Raw genomic sequence first — 26239 nt, 5'->3', positions numbered from 1 at the left:
TGGGGCCCCAAACCCCCATTTCAGCTTCCCTGATCCCATTTTTGAGGCTCCCCAACCCGTTTTTGGGGGGTCCCCATCCCTTTTGGGGGGTCCCGCCCCCTTTTTCGGGGGCCCCCAAACCCATTTCGGGGGTCCCCACCCCATTTTCGGGGGTCCGCACCCGTTTTCGGGTGTCCCAAACCCATTTTCGGCTTCCCTGAACCCATTTTTGGGGCTCCCAAACCCATTTTGGGGGTCCCTGCCCCCGTTTTGGGGCTCCCCAACCCCATTTTTGGGGTCCCAGACCCATTTTCGGGGTCCCGCACCCTTTTTGGGGGGTCCCCTCACCTGCGAGGATGAAGGGGCCCGCCCCCCCCCGGCCACCGAGGCTTTCTTGCGGGGGTCGTCGCCGCCGCAGCGCGTGCAGCGCATCCCGGCCAGGGCCCCGCGCCCAGCGCCACCGGGCCCAGGACCACCGAGACCACCATGGGGCACGCGTGGCCTGGAGAGGGGCTGGGGGGACATGGAGGGGTCAGAAAAGGGGTCCTGGGGGTTTGGGGGGATTTGGGGGGGATTTGGGGGATTTCAGGGGGTCTAGGGGAGATTTGAGAGGGGTTCGGGGGGATTTGGGGAGGTTTGGGGGGTCCCTCATGGCCTGCAGGTGGGCTGGGGGGACATGGAGGGGTCACTCGAGGAGTCCTGAGGGGGTTTGGGGAGTTTGGAGGGGATTTGGGGGGTCCTGGAGGGGTTTGGGGGGATTTGGGGGTGTCTGGGGGGTCCCTCATGGCCTGCAGGTGGGCTGGGGGGGGACATGGGGGTCAGAAAAGGGGTTCTGGGGGGGTTTGGGAGGGATTTTGGGGGATTTGAGTGGGATTTGAGTGGGATTTGGGGAGGTTTGGGGGGTCCTGGAATGGTTTAGGGGGGTCCTGGGGGGCTATGGGGGGTTGAGGTGGATTTGGGGGTCCCTCATGGCCTGAAGGTGGGCTGGGGGCACAGGGGGGGATCAGAAAAGGGGTTTGGGGGGATTTTGGGGGATTTCAGGGGGTTTAGGGGGGATTTGGGGGTCCTGGGTGGGATTTGGGGAGGTTCAGGGGGTCCCACATGGCCTGAAGGTGGGCTGGGGGACATGGGGGGGTCAGAGAAGGGGTTTGGGGGATTTGGGGGGATTTGGGGGGATTTCAGGGGGTTTAGGGGGGTTTGAGAGGGGTTCGGGTGGGATTTGGGGAGGTTCAGGGGGTCCCTCATGGCCTGAAGGTGGGCTGGGGGGCACAGGGGGGTCAGAGAACGGGGTTGGGGGGATTTGGGGGGTCACTCGAGGGAATTTGGGGGGATTTTGGGGGATTTGGGGGGATTTTGGGGGATTTGGGGGTTCTGGGTGGGATTTGGGGAGGTTCAGGGGGTCCCTCGTGCCCTGCGGGTGGGCTGGGGGCACAGCGGGGTCACCACGAGGGTCCTGGGCGGGTTTGGGGGGGGATTTGGGGGGTCCCTGTTGGATTTGGGGGGTCCCTGTTGGATTTTGGGGGGTCCTGGGGCGTTGCCGGGCACTCCCCGGGCGGGGCCGGGGTGACATCCGGGGACAGTTGGGGACAGTTGGGGACACTGCGGGGCCTTTATGGCCACCAGGGCGACCTTTGGACACGGGCACGCCCCGAAACCGGGAGGGGACAGGGAGGGGACAATGACACAGACACAGGGAGGGGACAGAGACAGGGAGGGGACAATGACACAGTCACTGGGTGGGGACAATGAGGGGACAGTGACAGGGACAGGAGGGGACAGGGGACAGTGACAGGGGACAGGGAGGGGACAGAGACAGGGAGGGGACAGAGACAGGGAGGGGACAGAGACACAGTCACTGGGTGAGGACAATGACAGGGACAGGAGGGGACAGGGGATGGAGACAGGGGCAGGGACAGGGACAGGGAGGGAGGGGACAGGGACACAGACACAGGGAGGGGACAATGAGGGGACAATGACAGCGACAGGAGGGGACAGAGACAGAGGATGGGGACAATGAGGGGACAATGACAGGGACAGGAGGGGACAGGGGACAGGGGACAGGGAGGGGAGAGAGACAGGGAGGGGACAATGACACAGCCACTGGGAGGGGACAGAGACACAGGCACTGGGTGGGGACAATGACAGGGACAGGGACAGGGAGGGGACAGACATACAGACACAGGGAGGGGACAGGGAGGGGACAATGAGGGGACAACCACAGGGAGGGGACAGAGACAGGGAGGGGACAATGAGGGGACAATGACAGGGACAGGGGACAGCAGGTGGGACAGGGGACAGGAAATGGGACAGAGGATGGGGACAGTGACAGGGAGGGGACAATGACAGTCACAGGGACGGGACAGACACACAGCCACTGGGTGGGGACAATGACAGCGACAGGAGGGGACAGGGGATGGGGACAGGGACAGGGAGGGGACAGAGACACAGACACAGGGATGGAGACAGGGACAGGGGACAGGGACAGGGAGGGAGGGGACAGACACACAGCCACTGGGTGGGGACAATGACAGGGACAGGAGGGGACAGGGACAGGGACAGGGAGGGGACAGAGACACAGCCACAGGGATGGGGACAGGGACAGGGACAAGGACAGGGAGGCGACAATGGCAGGGACAAGGATGGGGACAGTGACAGTGACACAGTGACTCTGCAATTGCCACCAATGGAACTGCCCCGTGTCACCACTGTCCCCAATCCCCCCACTGTCCCCAATGTCCCCAGTGTCCCAAACACCCCAAACGTCCCTGTCACACCCTGATGTCCCCAATGTCCCCAGTGTCCATAATCTCCCAAGGTCCCCCTAATGTCCCCAAACCCCAATAACCCCGATAATCCCGATAACCCCAATAACCCCAATGTCCCCAATCTGATCACTGTCCCCAATGTCCCCAGGGTGTCCCCAGTGTCCCCAGGGTGTCCCCAGTGTCACCTGGCAGGGCCAGCACGGAGTCATAGCTCTTGCACTGCAGCTGCCCGGTGCTGGTGCTGACGCATTGTCCCCAGTGTCCCCAGTGTCCCCAAACCCCAATAACCCCAATAACCCTGATAACCCCAATGTCCCCAATGTCCCCAATGTGCCCAATGTCCCCAGTGTCCCCAATGTCTCCAGTGTCCCCAATGTCCCCAGTGTCCCCAGGGTGTCCCCAATGTCCCCAATGTCCCCAAATCCCAATAACCCCAATAACCCCGATAACCCCAATATCCCCAATGTCCCCAATGTCCCCAGGGTGTCCCCAGGGTGTCCCCAGTGTCACCTGGCAGTGCCAGCACGGAGTCGTAGCTCTTGCACTGCAGCTGCCCCGTGCTGGTGCTGACGCATTGTCCCCAATGTCCCCAAACCCCAATAACCCTGATCCCATTGGTGTCACTGTCACACCCCAATAACCCCAGGGTGTCCCCAGTGTCCCCAGTGTCACCTGGCAGTGCCAGCACGGAGTCGTAGCTCTTGCACTGCAGCTGCCCCGTGCTGGTGCTGACACAATGTCCCCAATGTCCCCAATGTCCCCAATGTCCCCAATAACCCCAATGTCCCCAATGTCCCCAATCCCATCGGTGTCCCCACTGTCCCCAGGGTGTCCCCAGTGTCCCCAGTGTCACCTGGCAGTGCCAGCACGGAGTCGTAGCTCTTGCACTGCAGCTGCCCCGTGCTGGTGCTGACGCATTGTCCCCAATGTCCCCAATGTCCCCAATGTCCCCAATCTGATCACTGTCCCCAGTGTCCCCACTGTCCCCAGTGTCCCCAATGTCCCCAAACCCCAATAACCCTGATAACCCCAATAACCCCAGGATGTCCCCAGTGTCCCCAATGTGCCCAATGTCCCCAAACCCCAATAACCCTGATAACCCCAATAACCCCAATGTCCCCAATGTCCCCAAATCCCAATAACCCCAATAACCCCGATAACCCTGATAACCCCAATGTCCCCAATGTCCCCAATGTCCCCAATGTCCCCAGTGTCCCCAGTGTCCCCAGTGTCACCTGGCAGTGCCAGCACGGAGTCGTAGCTCTTGCACTGCAGCTGCCCTGTGCTGGTGCTCACGCAGCTCATCCAGAGCCCCTTCATGGTCACCAGGGCCGTGATGATGCTGTCGCCCGCGAACGTCGACACCTCCCACTGCGGCAGCGCCGTGGCCGCCAGCAGCGCCAGCCAGCCGGCGCCGGCCAGGGCCAGCCCGAGCGCCTGCAGGCCCCCGTGCGCCATCGCCGGACCTGCCGAGGTTATTGATCACTATTGATTGGTTATTGGTAGGTATTGGTACCCTATTGGCTCCCATTCATAGACTATAGACACCCTATGGACACCCCATGGATCCCAGCCGGCGCCGGCCAGGGCCAGCCCGAGCGCCTGCAGGCCCCCGTGCGCCATCGCCGGACCTGCCGAGGTTATTGATCAGGTATTGGTACCCTATTGGCTCCCATTCATAGACTATAGACACCCTATGGACACCCCATGGATCCCAGCCGGCGCCGGCCAGGGCCAGCCCGAGCGCCTGCAGGCCCCCGTGCGCCATCGCCGGACCTGCCGAGGTTATTGATCGGTTATTGATCAGGTATTGGTTCACTATTGGCTCCCATTGATAGCCTATGGACACCCCATGGATCCCAGCCGGCGCTGGTCAGGGCCAGCCCGAGCGCCTGCAGGCCCCCGTGCGCCATCACCGGACCTGCAGAGGTTATTGATCACTATTGATCAGGTATTGATAGGTATTGGTTCACTATTGGCTCCCATTGATAGCCTATGGACACCCCATGGATCCCAGCCGGTGCTGGTCAGGGCCAGCCCGAGCGCCTGCAGGCCCCCGTGCGCCATCGCCGGACCTGCAGCAGTTATTGATCGCTATTGATCAGGTATTGGTTCACTATTGGTACTGTACTGATCCCTATTGATAGCCTATGGACACCCCATGGATCCCAGCCGGCGCCGGCCAGGGCCAGCCCGAGCGCCTGCAGGCCCCCGTGCGCCATCGCCGGACCTGCAGAGCCATTATCGATTAGTATTGATGAGTTATTGATAGGTATTGGTACTGTACTGATCCCTATTGGTACCCTATGGACACCCCATGGATCCCAGCCGGCCCCGGCCAGCGCCAGCCCGAGCGCCTGCAGGCCCCCGTGCGCCATCGCCGGACCTGCCAAGGTTATTGATCGGTTATTGATCAGGTATTGGTTCACTATTGGCTCCCATTGATAGACTATGGGTACCCTATGGACACCCCATGGATCCCAGCCAGCACCAGCCAGGGCCAGCCCGAGCGCCTGCAGGCCCCCGTGCGCCATCGCCGGACCTGGAGCAGTTATTGATCGGTATTGATTGGTTATTGATAGGTATTGGTACCCTATTGGTAGCCTATGGACACCCCATGGATCCCGGCCAGCGCCAGCCCCAGCGCCTGCAGGCCCCTGTGCGCCATCGCCGGACCTGCCGAGGTTATTGATCGGTTATTGATCAGTTATTGATCGGTTATCGATTGGTATTGGTACTGCAGTGATCCCTATAAATACCCCATAGACACCTCATGGAACCCTATGGAAGCCAATAGAAAACCCAATGGAACCCCAAGGAACCCTATGGACACCCTACAGGCACCCAACAGAAAACCTACGGAACCCTATGGAGACTCTATGGAACCTGGCAGAGATCCTATTGAACCCATAGAACCCCATGGAACCCTATGGAATCCCATGGAACCCCATGGAACCCTATGGAACCCCATGGAACCCTATGGAATCCCATGGAACCCCATGGAACCCCATGGAGCACCTATAGAGATCCTATGGATCCCTATAGAGACCCTATGGAACCACATGGAACCCTATGGAAAATCCAAAGAACCCCACGGAACCTTCTGGAGACCCCATGGAATCACATGGAATCCCATGGAACCCTAGAGGGACCCTATGGAGCACCTATAGAACCCAATGGAACCCCACGGAACCTTCTGGAGACCCCATAGAACCCTATGGAACCACATGGACCCCCATGGAACCCTATGGAACCCCACGGAACCTTCTAGAGACCCCCATGGAATCCTATGGAACCCCATGGAACCTTCTGGAGACCCCATGGAACCCCATGGAACCCTATAGAGCACCTATAGAACCCCATGGAACCCCATGGAACCCCATGGAACCTTCTGGAGACCCCATGGAACCCCATGGAACCCTATGGAACCCAATGGAATCCCATAGAACCCCATAGAGCCGCATGGAATCCCCCAATCAATCCCCACTTTGATCCCCGATCAATCCCCCCTTGATCCCCAATCAATCACCAACTAATCCCCATCGATCGATCGATCGATCGATCCCTTGTCAATCTCCCATCGGTGCCATATTGATCCGGTATTGATCCCCATTACAGAACCCCAACCAATCCATGATCAATCTCCCCTCAATCCCCCCTCACTCTGCATTGATCAATCACCAATCAATCCCTCTAGGTCCCCTATTGCCATATTGATCCGGTATTGATCCCCATTACAGAACCCCAACCAATCCATGATCAATCTCCCCTCAATCACCAATCAATCCCTTCTAGGCCCCCTATTGATCTGGTATCGATCCCCGATTAACCCCCCAAACCCCCCCTATTGATCCAGTATCAATCCCCCCCGATCCCCAATCAATCCCCAGTCCATCCCCAATCAATACCAATCAATCCATGATCAATTCCCCCTCCATCCCCATCATTTGATCCTCAATCAATCCCCTATAGGCCCCTATTGATCCAGTATTGATCTCCCCTACAGATACCCAACCATTCCCTGATCAATACTGGATCAATCCCGGATCAATCCTGGATCAATCCCCCATCAATTGCTCCCTTATCGGTCCCCTATTGATCCAGTATCAATCCCCCCTCGATCCCCGATCAATCCCCATCGATCAGCCCCCGATAAACCCCCCAAACCCCCCTGTATTGATCAGTTATCGATCCCCCTCAATCCTCCCTCGATCTCCAATCAATCTCCGATCAATCCCCCCTAGATCTCTGATCAATCCCTGATCAATACCCACTGATCAATCCCCGATCATTCCCCCAAATCTCCCCTATAGATCCGCTATCAATCCCCTCGATCCCCAATCAATCCCCCCTCAATCGCCAATCAATCCCCAATCAATCCCCATCTATTGATCCCGATCAATCCCCCCTCGATCCCTGATCAATCCCCGATCAATCCCCATCTATTGATCCCCAATCGACCCCCCAGCCCCCCCGTATTGATCCGTTATCGATCCCCTCTTGATCCCCGATCAATCCCCGCTCAATCCCCCCTCAATCCCCATCTATTGATCACCGATCAACCCCCCAGGCCCCACTATTGATCCATTATCGATCCCCAACCAATCCCCCCTCGATCTCCAATCAATTCCCCCTCAATCCCCAATCAAAGCCCCAGACCCCCATATTGATCCGCTATCAATCTCCCCTTGATCTCCAATCAATCCCCTCTCAATCCCCCTCAATCCCCATGTATTGATCACCGATCAACCCCCCAGGCCCCACTATTGATCCATTATCGATCGCATCTCGATCCTCGATCAATCCCCTGTGAATCCCCCCTCAATCCCCGATCCATCTCCGATCAATCCCCGATCAATCCCCATCGATCGATCCCCGATCGCCCCCCCAGCCCCCCCGTATTGATCCGCTATCGATCCCCTCTCGATCTCCAATCAATCTCCAATCAATCCCCTCTCAATCCCCGATCAATCTCCGATCAATCCCCATCGATCGATCCCCGATCGCCCCCCCAGCCCCCCCGTATTGATCCGCTATCGATCCCCTCTCACCTGCGGGCCCGGCGGCGGCTCCAGGTGGGGTCGGGGCAGGGTGGGGGGGGGCAAAGGTGAGCGCACCTGTTCATAACGGCCGATGACGTCACCGCTGACGTCACCGCCCCGCCCCCCGGGTGGCAATAAAAGGGTGGGGGAGGGGCGGGGGGGGGAACAAGGGTCAGGGGTGGGGCGGGGACACGCCCGGGGTGGGGGGGGGGAGGGTAGGAGGGAAATGCGGGGGGGATTTGGGGAGAATTTAGAGGATTTTGGAATTTGGGGGGATTTGGGGGATTTGGTGGGGATTTGGGGGGATTTCGGTGGATTTGGGGTGTCTGGGGGATTTGGGGGGATTTGAGGAAGATTTGAGGGATTTGGAGGATTTGGATTGTCCTGGGGGGGGGATTTTTGGAGATTTTGGGGGATTTGGGGTGTCCGGGGGAGGAGGGGGGGATTTGGGAAAGATTTGGGGGGAATCTGGGGTTCCTGGGGAGGATTTTGGGGGAATTTGTGGAATTTTGGGGGGAGATTTTGGATGGGGGATTTTGGAGTTTCTGGGGGAGATTTGGGGGATTTGAGGAAGATTTGGGGGGGGGTTGATGTGTCCTGTGGGGATTTGGGGGAGTTTGGGGGCAATTTTGGGGGATTTTGAGGAAGATTTGGGGGGTTTGGGACATCCTGGGGGGGAAATTGAGGTTCCTGGGGGGATTTGGGGGAAAGATTTGGGGGGGATTTGAGGTTTTTGGGGGAATTTGAGTTTCATGGGGAGGAGTTGGGGAAGACTTGGGGGCATTTGGGGTGTCCTGGGGGGAATTTTTTGGGGGATTTCAGGAGATTTTGGGGGGATTTAGTGGGGATTTGGGGATTGGGGGGTGATTTAGTGGTGATTTTGGTGAAATTGGAGGGATTTGAGGTGTCCTGGCGAGATTTTGGGAGGATTTAGTGAGAATTTCAGAGGATTTGAGTGATTTGGGGGAAATTTGTGGGAACTTCAGGGAATTTGGGGGGGATTTGAGGAAGTTTGGGGAAAGTTTAGGGGGATTTGGGGTGTCTTGGGGATTTTAGGGAATTTTGGAGATATTTTGGGGGGCATTTGGGAGCCGTGGGTGGATTTTGGGGGGTCCCACGTGAATTTTGAGGTTCCAGGTGAATTTCTGGGCGTCTCAAAGTGGGGGTTTTGGAGTCCCCAGGTAAATTTTAGGGTCCCCAGGTGGGTTTTTTGGGGTCCCCAGGTTAATTTTTTGGGGTCCCAGGTAAATTTTAGGGTCCCCAGGAAATTTTTGGGGGGGTCCCAGGTAAGTTTTAGGGGTCCTCAGTTGAATTTTGGAGGTCCCTCCCCCCCATTCAAAGCCAAACCCAGGCAATGGAGTCACCCGAGAGGCGCCCGGCCACGCCCCCAGCGATGATTGACAGACTCCCAACGAAGTGGGCGTGGCCAACGGCAAAACCACGCCCGCTCGTTCCGGGAAACTCCGCCCAGTGACGTCACCGGCGCCACGGCGGCCCCGCCCGGGAGTGAAACAGAAACCGAAACTTTTGGCGGGAATTTTGGGACCCCCCGCCCCCAAAAACCCCCGGGACCCCCAAAATCCCCCCCAAATTTTACCAAAACTCCCAAATTTTCCCTCCAAACCCCCAAACCGTCCCAAAACCCCCCAAATTTCACCCTCAAAACCCCCAATTTTTTCCCCCCCAAACCCCCAAATTTCTCCCCAAAATCCCCAAATGTTCCCCCGAATTTCCCCCCCAAAATTTCTCTCCAAAACCCCAAACTTCCCCCCCATGATCCCCCAATTTCTCCCTCAACCCCAAAATTTCCCCCAAAACCCCAAATTTTCCCCCAAACCCCCCAAATTTTCCCCCCATGATCCCCCAATTTCTCCCTCAACCCCCAAATTCCCAAATTTTCCCCCAAACCCCCAGATTTTTCCCCCAAAACCCCCAAATTTCCCCCCAAAACCCCAAATTTCCCCCCAAACCCCCAAATTTTCCCCAAAACTCCCCCAAATCCCCAAAATTTTCCCCCCCAAAAACCCCAAATTTCCCCCAAAACCCCCAAATTTGCCCCAAACATGCCCAAATTTTTTCCCCTGGACCCCCAAAATTACCCCCAGGATCCCCCAAAAACTCCGAGTCCCCTCGAGCTCTCAAGGCCACCGCCGTGTCCCTTTATTGGGGGCGTCTGCAAGGCCGGGGGTGGCACCTGGAGGTGGGCACAGGTGTGCCCAGGTGTGCCCAGGTGTGCCCGGAGTCTCTCAGCACTGCCCCACCCCAATAAAATCCCATAAAAATCCACAATAAAATCCCATTTTTCCAGTCTGAGGCCATTCCAGCTGTGTCCCACGCCGTCCCAGAGATCTCTCCAGGTGTGCCCAGGTGTGCCCAGGTATCCATAAACTTTCTCAGCAATGTCTCCAAGGTGTCACACCCCAAAAAAAACCCCATAAAATTCCCATTTTTCTACATTTTAGTTTCCCAAGACAGGTCCAGCACTGTCCCACGGTGTCTCCAGGTGTGCTCAGCTGTGCCAGGTGTGCCCAGGTGTCCATAAACTCTCTCAGCGCTGTCCCCAAGGTGTCACACCCCAACAAAACCCCACAAAAATCCCATTTTTCCCCATTTTTCCCCATTTCTCTGTGCTGAGGCCGCTCCAGCTCTGTCCCACGCTGTCTCCAGGTGTGCCCAGGTGTGCCCAGGTGTGCCCAGGTGTGCCCAGAGTCTCTCAGCGCTGTCCCCAATGTGCCACAACCCAATAAAACCCCAATAAATCCATGTTTTTTGTGCTGAGGCCACTCCAGCTCAGTCCCACGGTGTCTCCAGCTGTGCCCAGGTGTGCCCAGGTGTGCCCAGGTGTACCCAGAGTCTCTCAGCGCTGTCCCCAAAGTGGCACACCCCAACAAAACCCCATAAAATTCCCATTTTTCCCCATTTTGGTGTCCCGAGACAGCTCCAGCTCTGTCCCACGGTGTCTCCAGGTGTGCCCAGGTGTGCCCAGGTGTGCCCAGAGTCTCTCAGCGCTGTCCCCAAGGTGTCACACCCCAACAAAACCCCATAAAAATCCCATTTTTCCCCATTTTTCTGTGCTGAGGCCGCTCCAGCTCCGTCCCACGGTGTCTCCAGGTGTGCCCAGCTGTGCCCAGGTGTGCCCAGGTGTGCCCAAAGTCTCTCAGCACTGTCCCACCCCAATAAAATCCCACAAAAATCCCATTTTTCCCCATTTTTCTGTGCTGAGGCTGCTCCAGCTCCATCCCACGCTGTCTCCAGCTGTGCCAGCTGTGCCCAGGTGTGCCCAGGTGTGTGCCCAGGTGCGTCACTGCTCCAGCATCAGCTCGCAGGCCCGCGCCAGCTCGGCCAGGCGGCGCCGGGCGTAGTCCAGGCGGTTCAGGGCCAGCTGGCAGCTCTTGCGCGCGGCGTAGCTCGAGCCCTCGTGGGGCTGCCCCGTGGCCACCTGGGCAGGTGAGGGACACCTGAGGGGCTGGGGGACACCTGGGGGACCCCAAAAACCCCAAACCCAACTGGGGCACCCCAAAAACCCCCCCCAGATCCCACCTGCGGCCTCACCTGTGTCAGGTAACGGATCTGGGCCGACAGCTCGGCCTCCACCTTGGCCACGGCGGCGCCGAACTGAGCGGCCTGGCGGTCCAGGTGTCGCTCCTGGGGCTTCTCCTTGGACAGCTCCAAAATCACCAACCCTGGGGACACCCAAACACACCTGGGTTACACCTGGGGGCACCTGGGCACAGCTGGGGGTACCTGGGCACACCTGAGATACAACTGGGTACAACTGAGTACACCTGAGATACACCTGGGATACACCTGAGATACACCCGGATACAGCTGGGAGGGCTGAGATACACCTGGGGGCACCTGGGCACAGCTGGGCACAGCTGGGAAACACCTGGGATACACCTGGGGGCACCTGGGGGTACCTGGGCACACCTGAGATACACCTGGGCACACCTGGGGGCACCTGGGCACACCTGAGATACAATTGGGTACAGCTGGGCACACCTGAGGGCACCTCAGACACACCTGGGCACACCTGAGGGGTCCTGGGGCACGCCTGGGCACACCTGGACACACCTATATCATACCTGGGCACACCTGGGGTACCTGGGCACACCTGAGATACACTTGGGTACAGCTGGGTACACCTGAGATACACCTGAGGGTACCTGGGCACATCTGGGCACACCTGGACACACCTATGTCATACCTGGGATACACCTGGCACACCTGGGCACATCTATGTCATACCTGGGATACACCTGGGCACACCTGAGATACACTTGAGTACATCTGGGCACACCTGAGATACACCTGAGGGCATCTGAGACACACCTGGGCACACCTGAGGGGTCCTGGGGCACGCCTGGGCACACCTGGACACACCTATGTCATACCTGTGATATACCTGGGCACACCTGGGCACACCTATGTCATACCTGGGCACACCTGAGATACACTTGAGTACAGCTGGGCACACCTGAGATACACCTGAGGGCATCTGAGACACACCTGGGCACGCCTGAGGGGTCCTGGGGCACGCCTGGGCACACCTGGGCACACCTGAGATACACCTGGGCACACCTGGGGGCACCTGGGCACACCTGAGATACAATTGGGTACAGCTGGGCACACCTGAGGGCACCTCAGACACACCTGGGCACACCTGAGATACACCTGGGCACACCTATGTCATACCTGGGATACACCTGGGTACACCTGGGCACACCTGGACACACCTATGTCATACCTGGGATACACCTGAGGGTACCTGGGCACACCTGGGCACATCTATGTCATACCTGGGATACACCTGGGCAAACCTGAGATACACTTGGGTACAGCTGGGCACATCTGAGATACATCGGAGGGTACCTGGGCACACCTGGGCACACCTGGACACACCTATGTCATACCTGGGCACACCTGGGACCCTTCCCTGCGACCTCTGACCCCAGTTCATGCTCTCCCATTGGTCCCTTGGAGATCACCTGAGCGCTGACCACGCCCCCACTAGACCCCACCAAGCCCCGCCCCTTTATCCCTGCCAATCACCCGCCCACCATCACCATGGCAACACAAGCCCCGCCCACTCTAAACCGGAAAGGGCATCCCCGCGCTCCCCAAAACCGCGGCCTCTCCCCTCCCGCCGCGCCCCTCCCCCTCCGCTCAAACCTCGCCCCTTCCCGGAGGCCCCGCCCACCTGCGCTCTGCAGGGAGGCGCCGATTTCGCGCTCCAGCTCCTCCAGCGCCCGCAGCCGCTCGTTGGCCACCCCGAACCCCGCCATGCCGCCCGCGCCGCTTCCGCCTCCTCCCGCTCCTGTTCCGGTTCCCTTCACCAATGGCAGCGCGGGGTTCCGATCACGTGACAGGAAGCGCGCCGCCAGGAGACGCTCTGGGCGGAACTCAGTGGTGGCGCCGCTCCCTCAGGCGGCCGCTCCGCCTTCTCTCGGTGGTTTTGGGTCCTCCAAAGTTTTTTACCGTCACAAAACTGCCCAAAATCCGCTCCAAAACCGCCCGGAATCGCCTCAAAATCACTCCCAGCTCCCTCACAAGGGTTTGTCCACCACAAAGCCCCCGCGGCGTCCTCGATGCCCCTCAGACTCAGCTCCGGAGGAGCGAGGAGAACTCGATGGGGAGGAGAGATTTAGCAGACGTTTTATCCCGTTTTATAGAGCTGCGCTCAAGGCCACGCCGCAAATTGCCCTTTAGAAACGCAATTTATTTAAGTTACGCCTCTCATTGTCTTCTTGTACAGGGCTATTATTAAGACCGCGCCCGTTACTCCATTTTTAATAATAACTTTTACCTGAACCGCGCCCCTCACTAGCTTTTATAGACCCTTTCATTCCGGCCACGCTCCTCACTGCCTTTTATAGACTATCTTTACTTTAGGCCACGCCCCTCATTACCTTTTATGGACCATCTTCCCTCCAGGCCACGCCCTTCCTTTCCTGTTTTAGATCTCGCCCTGAAGCCCCGCCCCCGTTTTTCCCGCGCTGTGACGTCATCGGAGCGCGCCGGGGAAGAAGCGGCGCAGCAATGGCGGCGGTGGCGGCGCCGCGGGCCCCTCCGGCCGCGCCGCTGCTCGAGGCGCTCTCGGCGCTCTCGGCGCTGCCCCCGCACCGCGGGGCCCTCCCGGGCATCGTGCGGGGCCTTCGCGACAGCGCCGGGACCCAGGTACGGGCCCGGGATGGGAAACCGCCCTCAGCGAGAGAGGGGGCCCTGAGGGGTGGGCGGGAAACGGGATCGCCTCAGGGTGGGAGAGCCAAAAATCCGGATGCGACCCTAAAAAATGGGATCACCTCAGGGGTGGGGAACTCTAAAAGACATATCTGATCCCAAAATCGCGATCGCCTCAGGGAGAGAGGGAGAGGGAGAGAGAGAGAGAGAGAGAGAGAGAGAGAGAGAGAGAGAGAGAGAGAGAGAGAGAGAGAGAGAGAGAGAGAGAGAGAGAGAGAGAGAGAGAGAGAGAGAGAGAGAGAGAGAGAGAGAGAGAGAGAGAGAGAGAGAGAGAGAGAGGGAGAGAGAGGGGCCCTGAGGGCGGGCGGGAAACGGGATCGCCTCAGGCGTGGGAGAGAGCCAAAAAACGGGATTGGGGACCCTAAAAAAATCGGATCTGACCCTAAAAACGGGATTGGAAGCTAGAAAACCGGGATTTGGAACACTAAAAAACGGGATCTGACCTCTAAAAAATGGGATCTGTCCCTAAAAACGGGATCGCCTCAGGGAGAGACAGAGCGGGGCCCCTGAGGGGGGAGGGAAACGGGATCGCCTCAGGGGGGAGAGCCAAAAATCCGGCTCTGATTCTAAAAATTGGATTGGGAACCCTACAAACAGGACCTGGCCCTAAAAACGGGATCGCCCCGGGGTGGGGGAATGCTAAAACTGGGATTTGACCCCAAAACCGGGATCCCCTCAAGGATCGGAAACCCCAAGATCCGGGATCTGACCCCACAAAATGGGATCCCCTCAGGGATCAGGATCTGAGGCTAAAGATGGGATCCTCTCAGTGATGGGGAACCCAAAAAACGGATTTGACCCCAAAATCCTGAATCGCCTCAGGGATGGGGAGAGCCAAAAAAACGGGGTCTTACCCTAAAAATCTAGATCTGACCCCAAAATCCTGAATCGCCTCAGGGACGGGGAGCACAAAAATCTGGGATTTCCCCCCAAATCCGGGCCCCTCCCCCATCGTCCTCCCCGTGACTTCCGGTCACTCCCACCTGACCTTTGACCCTCCCATGACCCCTTGGGGACACTTTGCTGACCCCTCCCAGGCCTGGTCAGTGACCCCTGGATGACCACTGACCCCTAGTTGACCTCTGACCCCCTGATGACCCCTGTTTGACCCATGCCCCTCCCCCAGGCCGCTCTCGGGGGTCTCCTCGGTGTCACCAACGCCCGCCTGGGCTCCATGAAGACGCGGTGAGTGACAGCTGTGGCAGCCAATCACAGCGCAGGGCCTGCCCCTGCTGCCCCCTGATTGGCTGCTGCTCTGGGATGGGCGGGGCTGGGTAAGAATCAATGGAGTTTGGGGGCGGGGCTAGCTCGTGGGCCAATGGGAATCCTTCTCTGTGTTGCCATTGGGTGTGGAGGAGCCAATCAGGGGAGGTTTTGGCCCTGGGGCGGGGCCAAGCAGGAGGAGGGGGTGTGGCCTCTTAGCACTCCTTGATTGCCTGATTATTATCAGTGGGGTTTTAGCAGCCAATCAGGTGTTTGGTTTAGTGCATGGTTAATTGTGGTGGGCGGGGCTTATCTGTAATTGGCTGCTGGGTGTAGGGGTGGGCGTGGCTTTATGCCAACCAATCAGATTACACATGTGAGCCACACCCTGCTCTGGGTTGCCCTTATAAGGAAAGTGGGTGGGGTTGGGAGCCCTCAGCAGCCAACCAGGGGTATGGGCAGGGCCAGGGTGGGCGTGACTTCATCTGAACCAATCAGATTCCATGAGTGAGCCTTGCCCAGGTGTGGCATGCCCTTATATGGAAAGTGGGTGGGGTTTGGAGTCCCCACCAGCCAATCAGAGCTGTATGTGGGCCTAGGTGGGTGTGGTTTCATCCCCTCCAATCAGACTCCTTGTGACAACCACACCCTCCTCCAGGCTGCCCTTATAAGGAAAGTGGGTGGGGTTTGGTCCATCCAGCAGCCAATCAGAGTTGTGGGTGGGATCAGAATGGGCGTGGCTGCAACTGGACCAGTCAGATTCCATGATTGAGTCCTACGCTGTTTTGGCAACCCTAGCAGCCAATCAGAGCTATGGGATAAACCAGAGTGGGCGTGGCTCCATCCCAGCCAATCAGACTCCTTGTTTGAGCCACGCCCTGCTCTGAGCTGCCTTCATAAGGAAAGTGGGTGGGGTTTGGAGCTTCTAGCAGCCAATCAGGGCTGTGGGTGGGGCCAGAGTGGGTGTGGTTTCAGCTCAGAGCAGGGTGTGGCTCCACCTGTTCCAGGCTTCCCTTATAAGGAAAAGTGGGTGGGGCTTGTCACTCCCAGCAGCCAATCGGGGCTGTGGGGCGTGGCCGGGCGGGTCGGTGGGCGTGTCCCGGCTCAGCCAATGGCGTTGCAGCTTCGAGGGGCTGTGCCTGCTGTCGCTATTGGTCAGCGAGAGCCCCAGCGAGGCCTTCCAGCAGCACTGCCTGGGCTGGCTCCGCCTCCTGCAGCACCTGCTCCAGGTGAGGGGCGGGGCCACACCTGGGGGGCTGGGATACACCTGGGATACACCTGGGATACACCTGGGGGGCTGGGATACACCTGGGATACACCTGGGATACACCTGGGGGGGAGAGATACTCATGGGATACACCTGAGATACACCTGGGATACACCTGGGATACACCTGGGTGCAGTTAGATACACCTGGAGTTACCTGGGATACACCTGGGATACACCTGGAGTTACACCTGGGATACACCTGGGATACACCTGGGATACACCTGAGATACACCTGGGATACACCTGGGATACACCTGGGTGCAGTTACATACACCTGGATTTACCTGGGATACACCTGGGGGGCTGGGATACACCTGGGATACACCTGGGAGGGAGAGATACTCATGGGATACACCTGGGTGCAGTTACATACACCTGGAGTTACCTGGGATACACCTGGGATACACCTGGGTTACACCTGAGATACACCTGGGATACACCTGGGTTACACCTGGGATACACCTGAGATACACCTGGGATACACCTGGGATACACCTGGAGTTACCTGGGATACACCTGGGATACACCTGGGGTTACCTGAGATACACCTGGGATACACCTGGGATACACCTGAGATACACCTGGGTGCAGTTAGATACACCTGGAGTTACCTGGGATACACCTGAGTTACACCTGGGTTACACCTGGGATACACCTGGGTTACACCTGGGATACACCTGGGTTACACCTGGGATACACCTGGGATACACCTGGGATACACCTGGGTTACACCTGGGATACACCTGAGACACACCTGGGATACATCTAGGTTACACCTGGGTTACACCTGGGATACACCTGAGTTACACCTGGGATACACCTGGGATACACCTGGGAGGGCTGGGATACACCTGGGATACACCTGGTTACACCTGGGATATCTGTGATACACCTGGGTTACACCTGGGTTACACCTGGGCGAGAAATACACCTGGGTTACACCTGAGTTACACCTGAGATACACCTGGGATAACCTGGGATACACCTGAGATACACCTGGGTTACACCTGAGATACACCTGGGATACACCTGAGATACACCTGAGATACACCTGGGATACACCCGGGATACACCTGAGATACACCTGAGATACACCTGGGGGGCTGGGATACACCTGAGATACACCTGGGATACACCTGGGTGCAGTTAGATACACCTGGGATACACCTGGGATACACCTGAGATACACCTGGGATACACCTGGGATACACCTGGGATACACCTGGGGGAGTTTTGGGTCCCACGCCCCATTTTCGATGGATTTTCCCCATTTTTAGTGGGATCTTTTGGAGGATTTTTGGTGGGTTTTTTTCTGGGGGTCTCTCTGTAATTTGGGGAGGGGTCCTGACCGTTCCTGTTGCCCCCTCCCCCAGTCTCAGGACCCCCCCTCAAGATGATTTTTGGGGGTCCCACGCCCCATTTTTGACCGATTTTTGCCATTTTTAGTGGGATTTTTTTGGGGATTTTTGGCGGGGTTTTTTCTGGGGGTCTCTCTCTAATTTGGGGAGGGGTCCTGACGGGTTTGTTGCCCCCCCCTCCAGTCCCAGGACCCCCCCCCCCACAGTGACCTTGGGGGTGTTTTTGGGGGTCCCACCCCCCAAATTTGACCAATTTTCGCCATTTTTAGTGGGATTTTTTTGGGGATTTTTGATGGGATTTTTTCTGGGGGTCTCTCTCTAATTTGAGGAGGGGTCCAGACCATTCCTGTTGCCCCCCCCCAGTCTCAGGACCCCCCTCCCACGGTGGCCCTGGGGGTGTTTTTGGGGGTCCCACACCCCATTTTTGACCGATTTTCCCCATTTTTAGTGGGATTTTTTGGGCTATTTTGATGGGATTTTTTCTGGGGGTCTCTCTCTAATTTGGGGAGGGGTCCTGACGGGTTTTGGGGTCCCCCCAGTCGCAGGACCCCCCTCCCACGGTGGCCCTGGGGGTCTCGGTGCTGCGGGAGCTGCTCCGTTTCTCGGCTCAGCTGCCGGAGCTGGCGCGGGACATCGGCACCAACCACATCCCGGGGATCCTCACCTCCCTGCTGGCCCTGCGGCCCGAGGTCTGGGGGGCTCGAATTGGGTCTGGGGGCTTCGGGGGGGGTCGGGTCAGGGGGTTAGGGGGAAAAATGGAAAAAAAAAGGGAAAAAACTGGGTTAAAATGGAGAAAAATGGGATTAAGATGGGATTAAAGTGGAGAGAATTGGGAACAGAAAGGGTTCAAATGGGTCTGGGGGCTCCAATTGGGTCTGGGGGCTTTGGGAGGGGGCGGGTTAGGGGGAAAAAATGGGGTTAAAATGGGATTAAAGTGGAGAAAATGGGATTGAAATGGGGATAAAAAATGATAAAATGGCAGTAGAAGCGGTTGGAATTTGAATGGGAAGGGTTAAAATGGGTCTGGGGGCTCCATTTGGGTCTGGGGGCTTCGGGGGGCTCGGTTTGGGGGAGTTACGGGGGAAAAGTGGAAAAAAAATGGGAAAAAAACGGGTTAAAATGGAGAAAATGGGACTAAAATGAATAAAACCTGGGATTTGAGGGGTTAAAGTGGGGCTAGAAAGGGTTAAAATGGGTCTGGGGGCTCCAATTGGGTCTGGGGGCTTCGGGGGGGGCCGGTTTGGGGGACAAAATGGGAAAAACTGGATTAAAATGGGATTAAAATGGAGAAAATGGGATTGAAATGGGGATAAAAAGGAATAAAATGGCAGTAGAAGGGGTTGGAATTAGAATGGGAAGGGTTAAAATGGGTCTGGGGGCTCCAATTGGGTCTGGGGGCTTCGGGGGGGGGTCGGATCAGGGGGTTACGGGGGAAAAATGGAAAAAAAAAGGGAAAAAACCGGGTTAAAATGGAGAAAATGGGGCTAGAATGGGATTAAAGTGGGGGTTTAAGGGGTTAAAATGGGACTAGAAAGGGTTAAAATGGGTCTGGGGGCTCCAAATGGGTCTGGGGGCTTCAAATGGGGCTGGGGGCTTCGGGGGAGGTCGGTTTTGGGGGAAAAAACTGGATTAAAATGGGATTAAAATGGAGAAAATGGGACTAAAGTAGAAAAGCATCTGGGATTTGAGGGGTTAAAATGGGAACAGAAAGGGTTAAAATGGGTCTGGGGGCTCCAATTGGGTCTGGGGGCTCCAATTGGGTCTGGGGGCTTCGGTGGGAGTTGGTTTGGGGAGAAAAATGGAAAAAAATGAGATTCAAATGGAACTAAAGGGGATTTAAATACGACAAGAAAGGGTTCAAATGGGTCTGGGGGCTCCAAATTGGGTCTGGGGGCTTCAAATGGGTCTGGGGGCTTCAAATGGGGCGGTTTGGGTGGGGGGAAATAGAAAAAGAATGGGAAAAAAAGGGTTAAAATTGAAAAAAACTGGGATTTGAGGGGTTAAAATGGGACAAGAAAGGGTTAAAATGGGTCTGGGGGCTCCAAATTGGGTCTGGGGGCTTCGGGGGGATCTCTGTGAATTTGGGGAGGGGTCTCAGCCCATCCCCCCCCTGCAGTGCGAGCTCTCCACGCTGGAGGGGATCAAATCCTGCCTGAGCTTCTACCCCGGTGCCTGCGGCTCCATGCGGGTGAGACCCCTCCCCAAATTACCCTGAGACCCCTCCCCAAATTACCCTGAGACCCCTCCCCAAATTACCTAAAAACCCCCTGAGACCCCTCCCCAAATTACCCTGAGACCCCTCCCCAAATTACCCTGAGACCCCTCCCCAAATTCACCCTGAGACCCCTCCCCAAATTAACTAAAAACCCCCTGAGACCCCTCCCCAAATTAACAACCCCCCTGAGACCCCTCCCCAAATTACCCTGAGACCCCTCCCCAAATTAACAAACACCCCTGAGACCCCTCCCCAAATTAACAACCGCCCTGAGACCCCTCCCCAAATTAACAACACCCCCTGAGACCCCTCCCCAAATTAACAAACACCCCCTGAGACCCCTCCCCAAATTAACAAACACCCCATGAGACCCCTCCCCAAATTCCCCCCAAAACCTCCCCAAATTCCTCCCTCTCTGCACTCCCAGGGCCGAGACCCCTCCCCAAATAGACCCCAAATTTCTCCTGGGGGGTCCCTGAGCCCCCTCCCCAATTTGGGGTGAATTTGGGGAGGGGTCTCAGCCCCGGGACCCCCCAAAACCTCCCCAAAATCCCCCCAAAACCTCCCCAAATTCCCCCCAAAATCTCCCCAAATTTCTCCTCTGGGGTCCAAATTTGGCGGAATTTGGGGAGGGGTCTCAGCTCCAAGACCCCCCAAAATCTCCCCAAATTTTCTCTGGGGGGTCCCTGAGCCCCCTCCCCAATTTGGGGTGAATTTGGGGAGGGGTCTGAGCCCCAGGACCCCCCAAAATCTCCCCAAATTCCCCCCAAAACCTCCCCAAATTCCTCCCTCTCTGCAGTTCCAGGGCCGAGACCCCTCCCCAAAAAACCCCAAATAGGGGAGGGGTCTCAGCTCCAAGACCCCCCAAAATCTCCCCAAATCCCCCCTGAGGGGGTCCCTGAGCCCCCTCCCCAATTTGGGGTGAATTTGGGGAGGGGTCTCGGCCCCGGGACCCCCCAAAACCTCCCCAAATTCCCGCCAAAATCTCCCTGAATTCCCCCTCTGGGGTCCAAATTTGGCGGAATTTGGGGAGGGGTCTCAGCTCCGGGACCCCCCAAAACCTCCCCAAATTCCCCCCAAAACCTCCCCAAATTCCTCTCTCTCTGCAGCTCCAGGGCCGAGACCCCTCCCCAAATTGATCCCAAATTTCTCCTGAGGGGGTCCCTGAGCCCCCTCCCCAATTCAGGACCAATTTGGGGAGGGGTCTCAGCCTCGGGACCCCCCAAAACCTCCCCAAATTCCCCCCAAATTCCCCCCAAAACCTCCCCAAATTCCTCCCTCTCTGCAGCTCCAGGGCTGAGACCCCTCTCCAAAAAACCCCAAATTGGGGAGGCATTTCAGCTCCAAGACCCCCCAAAATCTCCCCAAATTTCTCCTGGGGGGTCCCTGAGCCCCCTCCCCAATTTGGGGTGAATTTGGGGAGGGGTCTTGGCCTCGGGACCCCCCAAAACCTCCCCAAATTCCCCCCAAAACCTCCCCAAATTCCTCCCTCTCTGCAGTTCCAGGGCCGAGACCCCTCCCCAAAAAACCCCAAATTGGGGAGGGGTCTCTGCTCCGGGACCCCCCAAAATCTCCTCAAATCCCCCTGAGGGGGTCCCTGAGCCCCTTCCCCAATTTGGGGTGAATTTGGGGAGGGGTCTCAGCTCCGGGACCCCCCAAAACCTCCCCAAATTCCCCCCAAATCTCCCTAAATTCCCCTTCTGGGGTCCGAATTTGGGGAGGGGTCTCAGCTCCAAGACCCCCCAAAATCTCCCCAAATTTCCCCTGGGGGGTCCCTGAGCCCCCTCCCCAATTCAGGACCAATTTGGGGAGGGGTCTGGGCCCCGGGACCCCCCAAAACCTCCCCAAATTCCCCCCAAATTCCCCCCAAAACCTCCCCAAATTCCTCCCTCTCTGCAGTTCCAGGGCCGAGACCCCTCCCCAAATTGACCCCAAATTTCTCCTGGGGGGTTCCTGAGCCCTCTCCCCAATTTGGGGTGAATTTGGGGAGGGGTCTCAGCCCCGGGACCCCCAAAACCTCCCCAAAATCCCCCCAAAACCTCCCCAAATTCCCCCCAGAACCTCCCCAAATTCCTCCCTCTCTGCTGTTCCAGGGCCGAGACCCCTCCCCAAATAACCCCAAATTTCTCCTGGGGGGTCCCTGAGCCCCCTCCCCAATTCAGGACCAATTTGGGGAGGGGTCTGGGCCCCGGGACCCCCCAAAACCTCCCCAATTTCCCCCCAGGGCAAGCTGGCCGCGCATTTCCTGTCCCGCATTGACAGCGACAGCCCCCGGCTGCAGCAGGTGGGACCCCAAATTGGGGATTTTTGGGGGGATTTTGGGGTTTTTGGGGTTTTTTGGGGTTTTGGGGTTTTTGGGTTTTTTGGGTTTTTTGGGGCTTTTTGGGGGTGGTTTTTGGGGGGTTTGGGGGCTTTTTTTGGGGTTTTTGGGGGGAATTTTGAGGTTTTTTTGGGGTGATTTTGGGGGGATTTTGGGGTTTTTTTAAGGAGGATTTTGGGGTGGTTTTGGGGAATTTTTGGGGGTTTTTGGGGGTAGTTTTTGGAGGTTTTTTGGGTTTTTTTGGAGGTTTTTTGGTTTTATTTTGGGGCTTTGGGGGAAAAATTTGAGGTTTTTTCAGGGGGGATTTTGGGGTTTTTAGGAGAGGGTTTGGGGTGATTTGGGTTTTTTTTTGGGGGGGGTGTTTGGGGGTTTTTTGGGGGATTTTAGGTTTTTTTGGGGTGGTTTTGGGGCATTTTTGGGGTCAGTTTTGGGATGGTTTTTGGAGGTTTTTGGGGTTTCTTTTGAGATTTTTTGAGTTTATTTTGGGGCTTTGGGGGAAAAATTTGAGATTTTTTTGGGGGGAGATTTTGGTTTTTTTCAGGGGAGATTTTGGGGTTTTTGGGGAGGGGGTTTGGGATGATTTTGGTTTTTTTGGGGGGCGTTTGGGGATTTTTTGGGGGATTTTAGTTTTTTTTTGGGGTGGTTTTGGGAAGCCCTGGGATGGTTTGGGAAGGGATTTTTTTGGGGGATTTTGGTTTTTTTTGCAGCACTTTTGGGGGATTTTGGTATTTCTGGGGGTTTTTTGGGGTCCTGAATCAGAATTTGGGGGTCCCAGCCCCGTTTTTGGGGTTCCTAACCCATTTTTGGGGTCCCTAACCCCATTTTTCCCCATTTTTAGCTGAGTGCTCTGCATTGAACGGATCATTCTGGGGCAGTTTCGGGGCAGTTTTTGGGGATTTTGGCATTTCTGGGGCATTTTCTGGGGGTTTTTTGGGGTCCTGAATCCGAATTTGGGGGTCCCAGCCCCGTTTTTGGGGTCCCAGCCCCATTTTTGGGGTCCCCAACCCCATTTTTCCCCATTTTTAGCTGAGTGCTCTGCATTGAACGGATCATTCTGGGGCAGTTTTGGGGGCAGTTTTTGGGGATTTTTGCCTTATCTGGGGCAGTTTCTGGGGGTTTTTTGGGGTCCTGAATCAGAATTTGGGGGTCCCAGCCCCATTTTTGGGGTCCCAGCCCCATTTTTCCCCATTTTTCCCCATTTTTCCCCGTTTCCAGCTGGCGTGCGAGTGCTATGCGCTGCTGCCGGCGCTGGGCTGGGGCAGTTCTGGGGCAATTTTGGGCAATTTTGAGGCATTTTTGTGGTTTCCTGGGGCAGTTTCTGGGGGTTTTTTGGGGTCCTGAATCCGAATTTGGGGGTCCCAGCCCCGTTTTTGGGGTCCCTAACCCCATTTTTCCCCATTTTTCCCTGTTTCCAGCTGGCCTGTGAGCGCTATGCACTGGGATGAGGTTACTGGGGGATTTTGGGGCAGTTTTTGGGGATTTTGGGGCACTTTTGGGGGATTCTGGGGCAGTTTCTGGGGGTTTTTTGGGGTCCTGAATCAGAATTTGGGGGTCCCAGCCCCATTTTTGGGGTCCCAGCCCCGTTTTTGGGGTCCCTGACCCCGTTTTTGTGTGTTTTTAGCTGGCCTGTGAGTGCCATGCGCTGCTGCCGGCGCTGGGCCTGGGGCAGTTCTGGGGCAATTTTGGGGCATTTTGGGGCACTTTTGTGGTTTCCTGGCGCAGGTTCTGGGGGTTTTCGAGGGTCCTGAATCCGAATTTGGGGGTCCCAGCCCCGTTTTTGGGGTCCCTAACCCCGTTTCTGTGCGTTTTTAGCTGGCGTGTGAGTGCTACGCGCTGCTGCCGGCGCTGGGCCGCGGTTTCTCGCAGGGCCTGCGGCACACGGAGTGCTGGCAGCAGCAGCTGCAGGGGGTGCTGGCGACGCTGCACGGCCTGCTGGGGGCGCTCTTCGAGGGCTGCGAGACCGGTGAGGGGGCCTGGAATCATTTGGGATTTTTTGGGAAAAATTTGGGGTCGTTTGGGGTGGTTTATGTGGGATTTGGGGTCATTTGGGGTGGTTTATAGGGGATTTAGGGGGTGCTGGTGACGCTGCACGGCCTGCTGGGGGCGCTGTTTGAGGGATGTGAGAGCGGTGAGGGGGCCTGAGATAATTTGGGGGGGATTTGGGGGATTTGAGGGAATTTGGGGGTGGTTTGGGGTCATTTGGGGTGGTTTATGTGGGATTTGGGGGGTCCTGCATGGACTGTTGGGGGCGCTGTTTGAGGGCTGTGAGAGCGGTGAGGGGTTCTGGGGGGATTTGGATTTTTTGGGAAAAAATTTGGGTCGTTTGGGGTGATTTCTGTGGGATTTGGGGGTGTTTGGGGGGATTTGGGGGCTGCTGGGGGCGCTCTTCGAGGGCTGTGAGAGCAGTGAGGGGGGATTTGGGGGGATTTGGGGTCATTTGGGGTGGTTTATGTGGGATTTTGGGGTCCTGCAGGGACTGTTGGGGGCGCTGTTTGAGGGCTGTGAGAATGGTGAGGGGGCCTGGAATAATTGGGGGGATTTGGGGTCATTTTGGGGGGATTTGGGTGGATTTATGTGGGATTTTGGGCATGTTTGGGGGGGACTTAGGGGGGATTTGGGGAATCCTGGGGTCCCTGTTCAAGGGATTCAACATCAGTGAGGGGGCCTGAAATAATTTGGGGGATTTGGGGTCATTTGGGGTGGTTTATGTGGGATTTTGGGGGTGGTTTATGGGGGATTTGGGGTGGTTTATGGGGGATTTAGGGGGTGCTGGCGACGCTGCAGGGCCTGCTGGGGGCGCTCTTTGAGGGCTGCGAGACCGGTGAGGGGGCCTGAGATAATTTGGGGTCATTTTGGGGGGATTTGGGGTCATTTGGGTGGATTTTTGTGGGATTTTTGGGGGAGATTTGGGGGCTGCTGGGGGCTCTGTTTGAGGAATGTGAGACCGGTGAGGGAGCCTGGAGTAATTTGGGATTTTTTGGGGGGATTTGGGGTGGTTTATGTGAGATTTGGGTGGATTTAGGGAGGTTTTGGGGTGGTTTTTGGCTTCCTATGGGGCTGCTGAAGGAAGTTGAGGATTTTGGGGTGAATTTTGGGGTTTTTGGGTTCCAGACCCGCTGCCCTACGAGGGCCCCGGGGTGGAGCTGCTGCTGCCCCCGCCCCAGGACGACGCCGGGGGGATCCTGACCCTGCACTCGAGGTTCTCGGGGCTCTGCCGCGTCCTCAGGCTGCTCCTCAGGTACCAAAATCCCCCAAATTCACCCCAAAATCACCAAAACCCCAAAATCCTGAAATCCCCATCAAAATCCACCCAAAAATGCCCAAAATCTCCCAAAAATCACCTCAAAATTCACCTTGGAGTGTCCTGACCCTGCACTTGAGATTTTTGGGGTTCTGACTCATCCTCAGGCTGCTCCTCAGGTACCAAAATCCCCAAAATTCACCCCAAAATCACCAAAACCACAAAAAACCTGAAATCCCCATCAAAATCCACCCAAAAATGCCCAAAATCCACCCCAAAATCAACCTGGGGGGATCCTGACCCTGCACTCGAGGTTTTTGGGGCTCTGCCTCGTCCTCAGGCTGCTCCTCAGGTACCAAAATCCCCCAAATTCACCCCAAAATCACCAAAACCACAAAAAATCCTGAAATCCCCATCAAAATCCACCCAAAAATGCCCAAAATCCACCCCAAAATCCTGAAATTCCCATCAAAATCCACCCCAAAATCAACCTGGGGGGATCCTGACCCTGCACTTGAGGTTTTTGGGGTTCTGCCTTGTTCTCAAGCTGCTCCTCAGGTACCAAAATCCCCGAATTTCACCCCAAAATCACCAAAACCACAAAAAA

General features: G+C 56.9%; 3 protein-coding genes across 3 annotated transcripts; 1 reads left to right on the top strand and 2 right to left on the bottom strand.

Moving 5' to 3' along the window:
* Positions 1–327: 327 nt before the first annotated feature.
* Positions 328–4202, bottom strand: LOC135441928 (claudin-7-like; the record flags this gene model as incomplete). Its single annotated transcript, XM_064701480.1, is given in 4 exon segments — positions 328–423; positions 426–469; positions 472–492; positions 3980–4202. Coding segments are annotated over 4 exon segments (384 nt in total), but the record flags the coding sequence as incomplete, so codon positions are not given.
* Positions 4203–11006: 6804 nt separating this feature from the next.
* Positions 11007–13395, bottom strand: MED11 (mediator complex subunit 11). The gene is made up of 3 exons (XM_064701481.1): positions 12987–13395; positions 11339–11469; positions 11007–11225 (listed from the first exon to the last, which is right to left on the bottom strand). Exons 1-3 carry the CDS (start codon positions 13069–13071, stop codon positions 11088–11090), a joined length of 354 nt encoding a protein of 117 aa, XP_064557551.1. The 5' UTR covers positions 13072–13395; the 3' UTR covers positions 11007–11087.
* Positions 13396–13811: 416 nt separating this feature from the next.
* On the top strand, positions 13812–25759 carry PELP1 (proline, glutamate and leucine rich protein 1). Its single transcript, XM_064701482.1, has 8 exons — positions 13812–13963; positions 15153–15211; positions 16353–16458; positions 18396–18545; positions 19973–20044; positions 22296–22355; positions 24204–24354; positions 25503–25759. Exons 1-8 carry the CDS (start codon positions 13826–13828, stop codon positions 25757–25759), a joined length of 993 nt encoding a protein of 330 aa, XP_064557552.1. The 5' UTR covers positions 13812–13825.
* The last annotated feature ends 480 nt before the right edge of the window (positions 25760–26239 follow it).

Source organism: Zonotrichia leucophrys, unplaced genomic scaffold (genome assembly GCF_028769735.1).
Source record: "Zonotrichia leucophrys gambelii isolate GWCS_2022_RI unplaced genomic scaffold, RI_Zleu_2.0 Scaffold_703_26239, whole genome shotgun sequence".
NCBI classification, from domain to species: Eukaryota; Metazoa; Chordata; class Aves; order Passeriformes; family Passerellidae; genus Zonotrichia; species Zonotrichia leucophrys.
This window is presented reverse-complemented; position numbering and strand designations above follow the sequence as displayed.

Coding starts and splice junctions, on each gene's coding strand:
- PELP1 (XM_064701482.1), top strand. CDS start 13,826: ATGGCGGCGGTGGCGGCGCCGCGGGCCCCTCCGGCCGCGCCGCTGCTC. Junction 13,964..15,152: donor GCGACAGCGCCGGGACCCAG/GTACGGGCCCGG, acceptor CCCCTCCCCCAG/GCCGCTCTCGGGGGTCTCCT. Junction 22,356..24,203: donor ACAGCCCCCGGCTGCAGCAG/GTGGGACCCCAA, acceptor GTGCGTTTTTAG/CTGGCGTGTGAGTGCTACGC.
- MED11 (XM_064701481.1), bottom strand. CDS start 13,071: ATGGCGGGGTTCGGGGTGGCCAACGAGCGGCTGCGGGCGCTGGAGGAG. Junction 11,470..12,986: donor CGCCTCCCTGCAGAGCGCAG/GTGGGCGGGGCC, acceptor GGGTGTCCCCAG/GGTTGGTGATTTTGGAGCTG. Junction 11,226..11,338: donor AGATCCGTTACCTGACACAG/GTGAGGCCGCAG, acceptor TCACCTGCCCAG/GTGGCCACGGGGCAGCCCCA.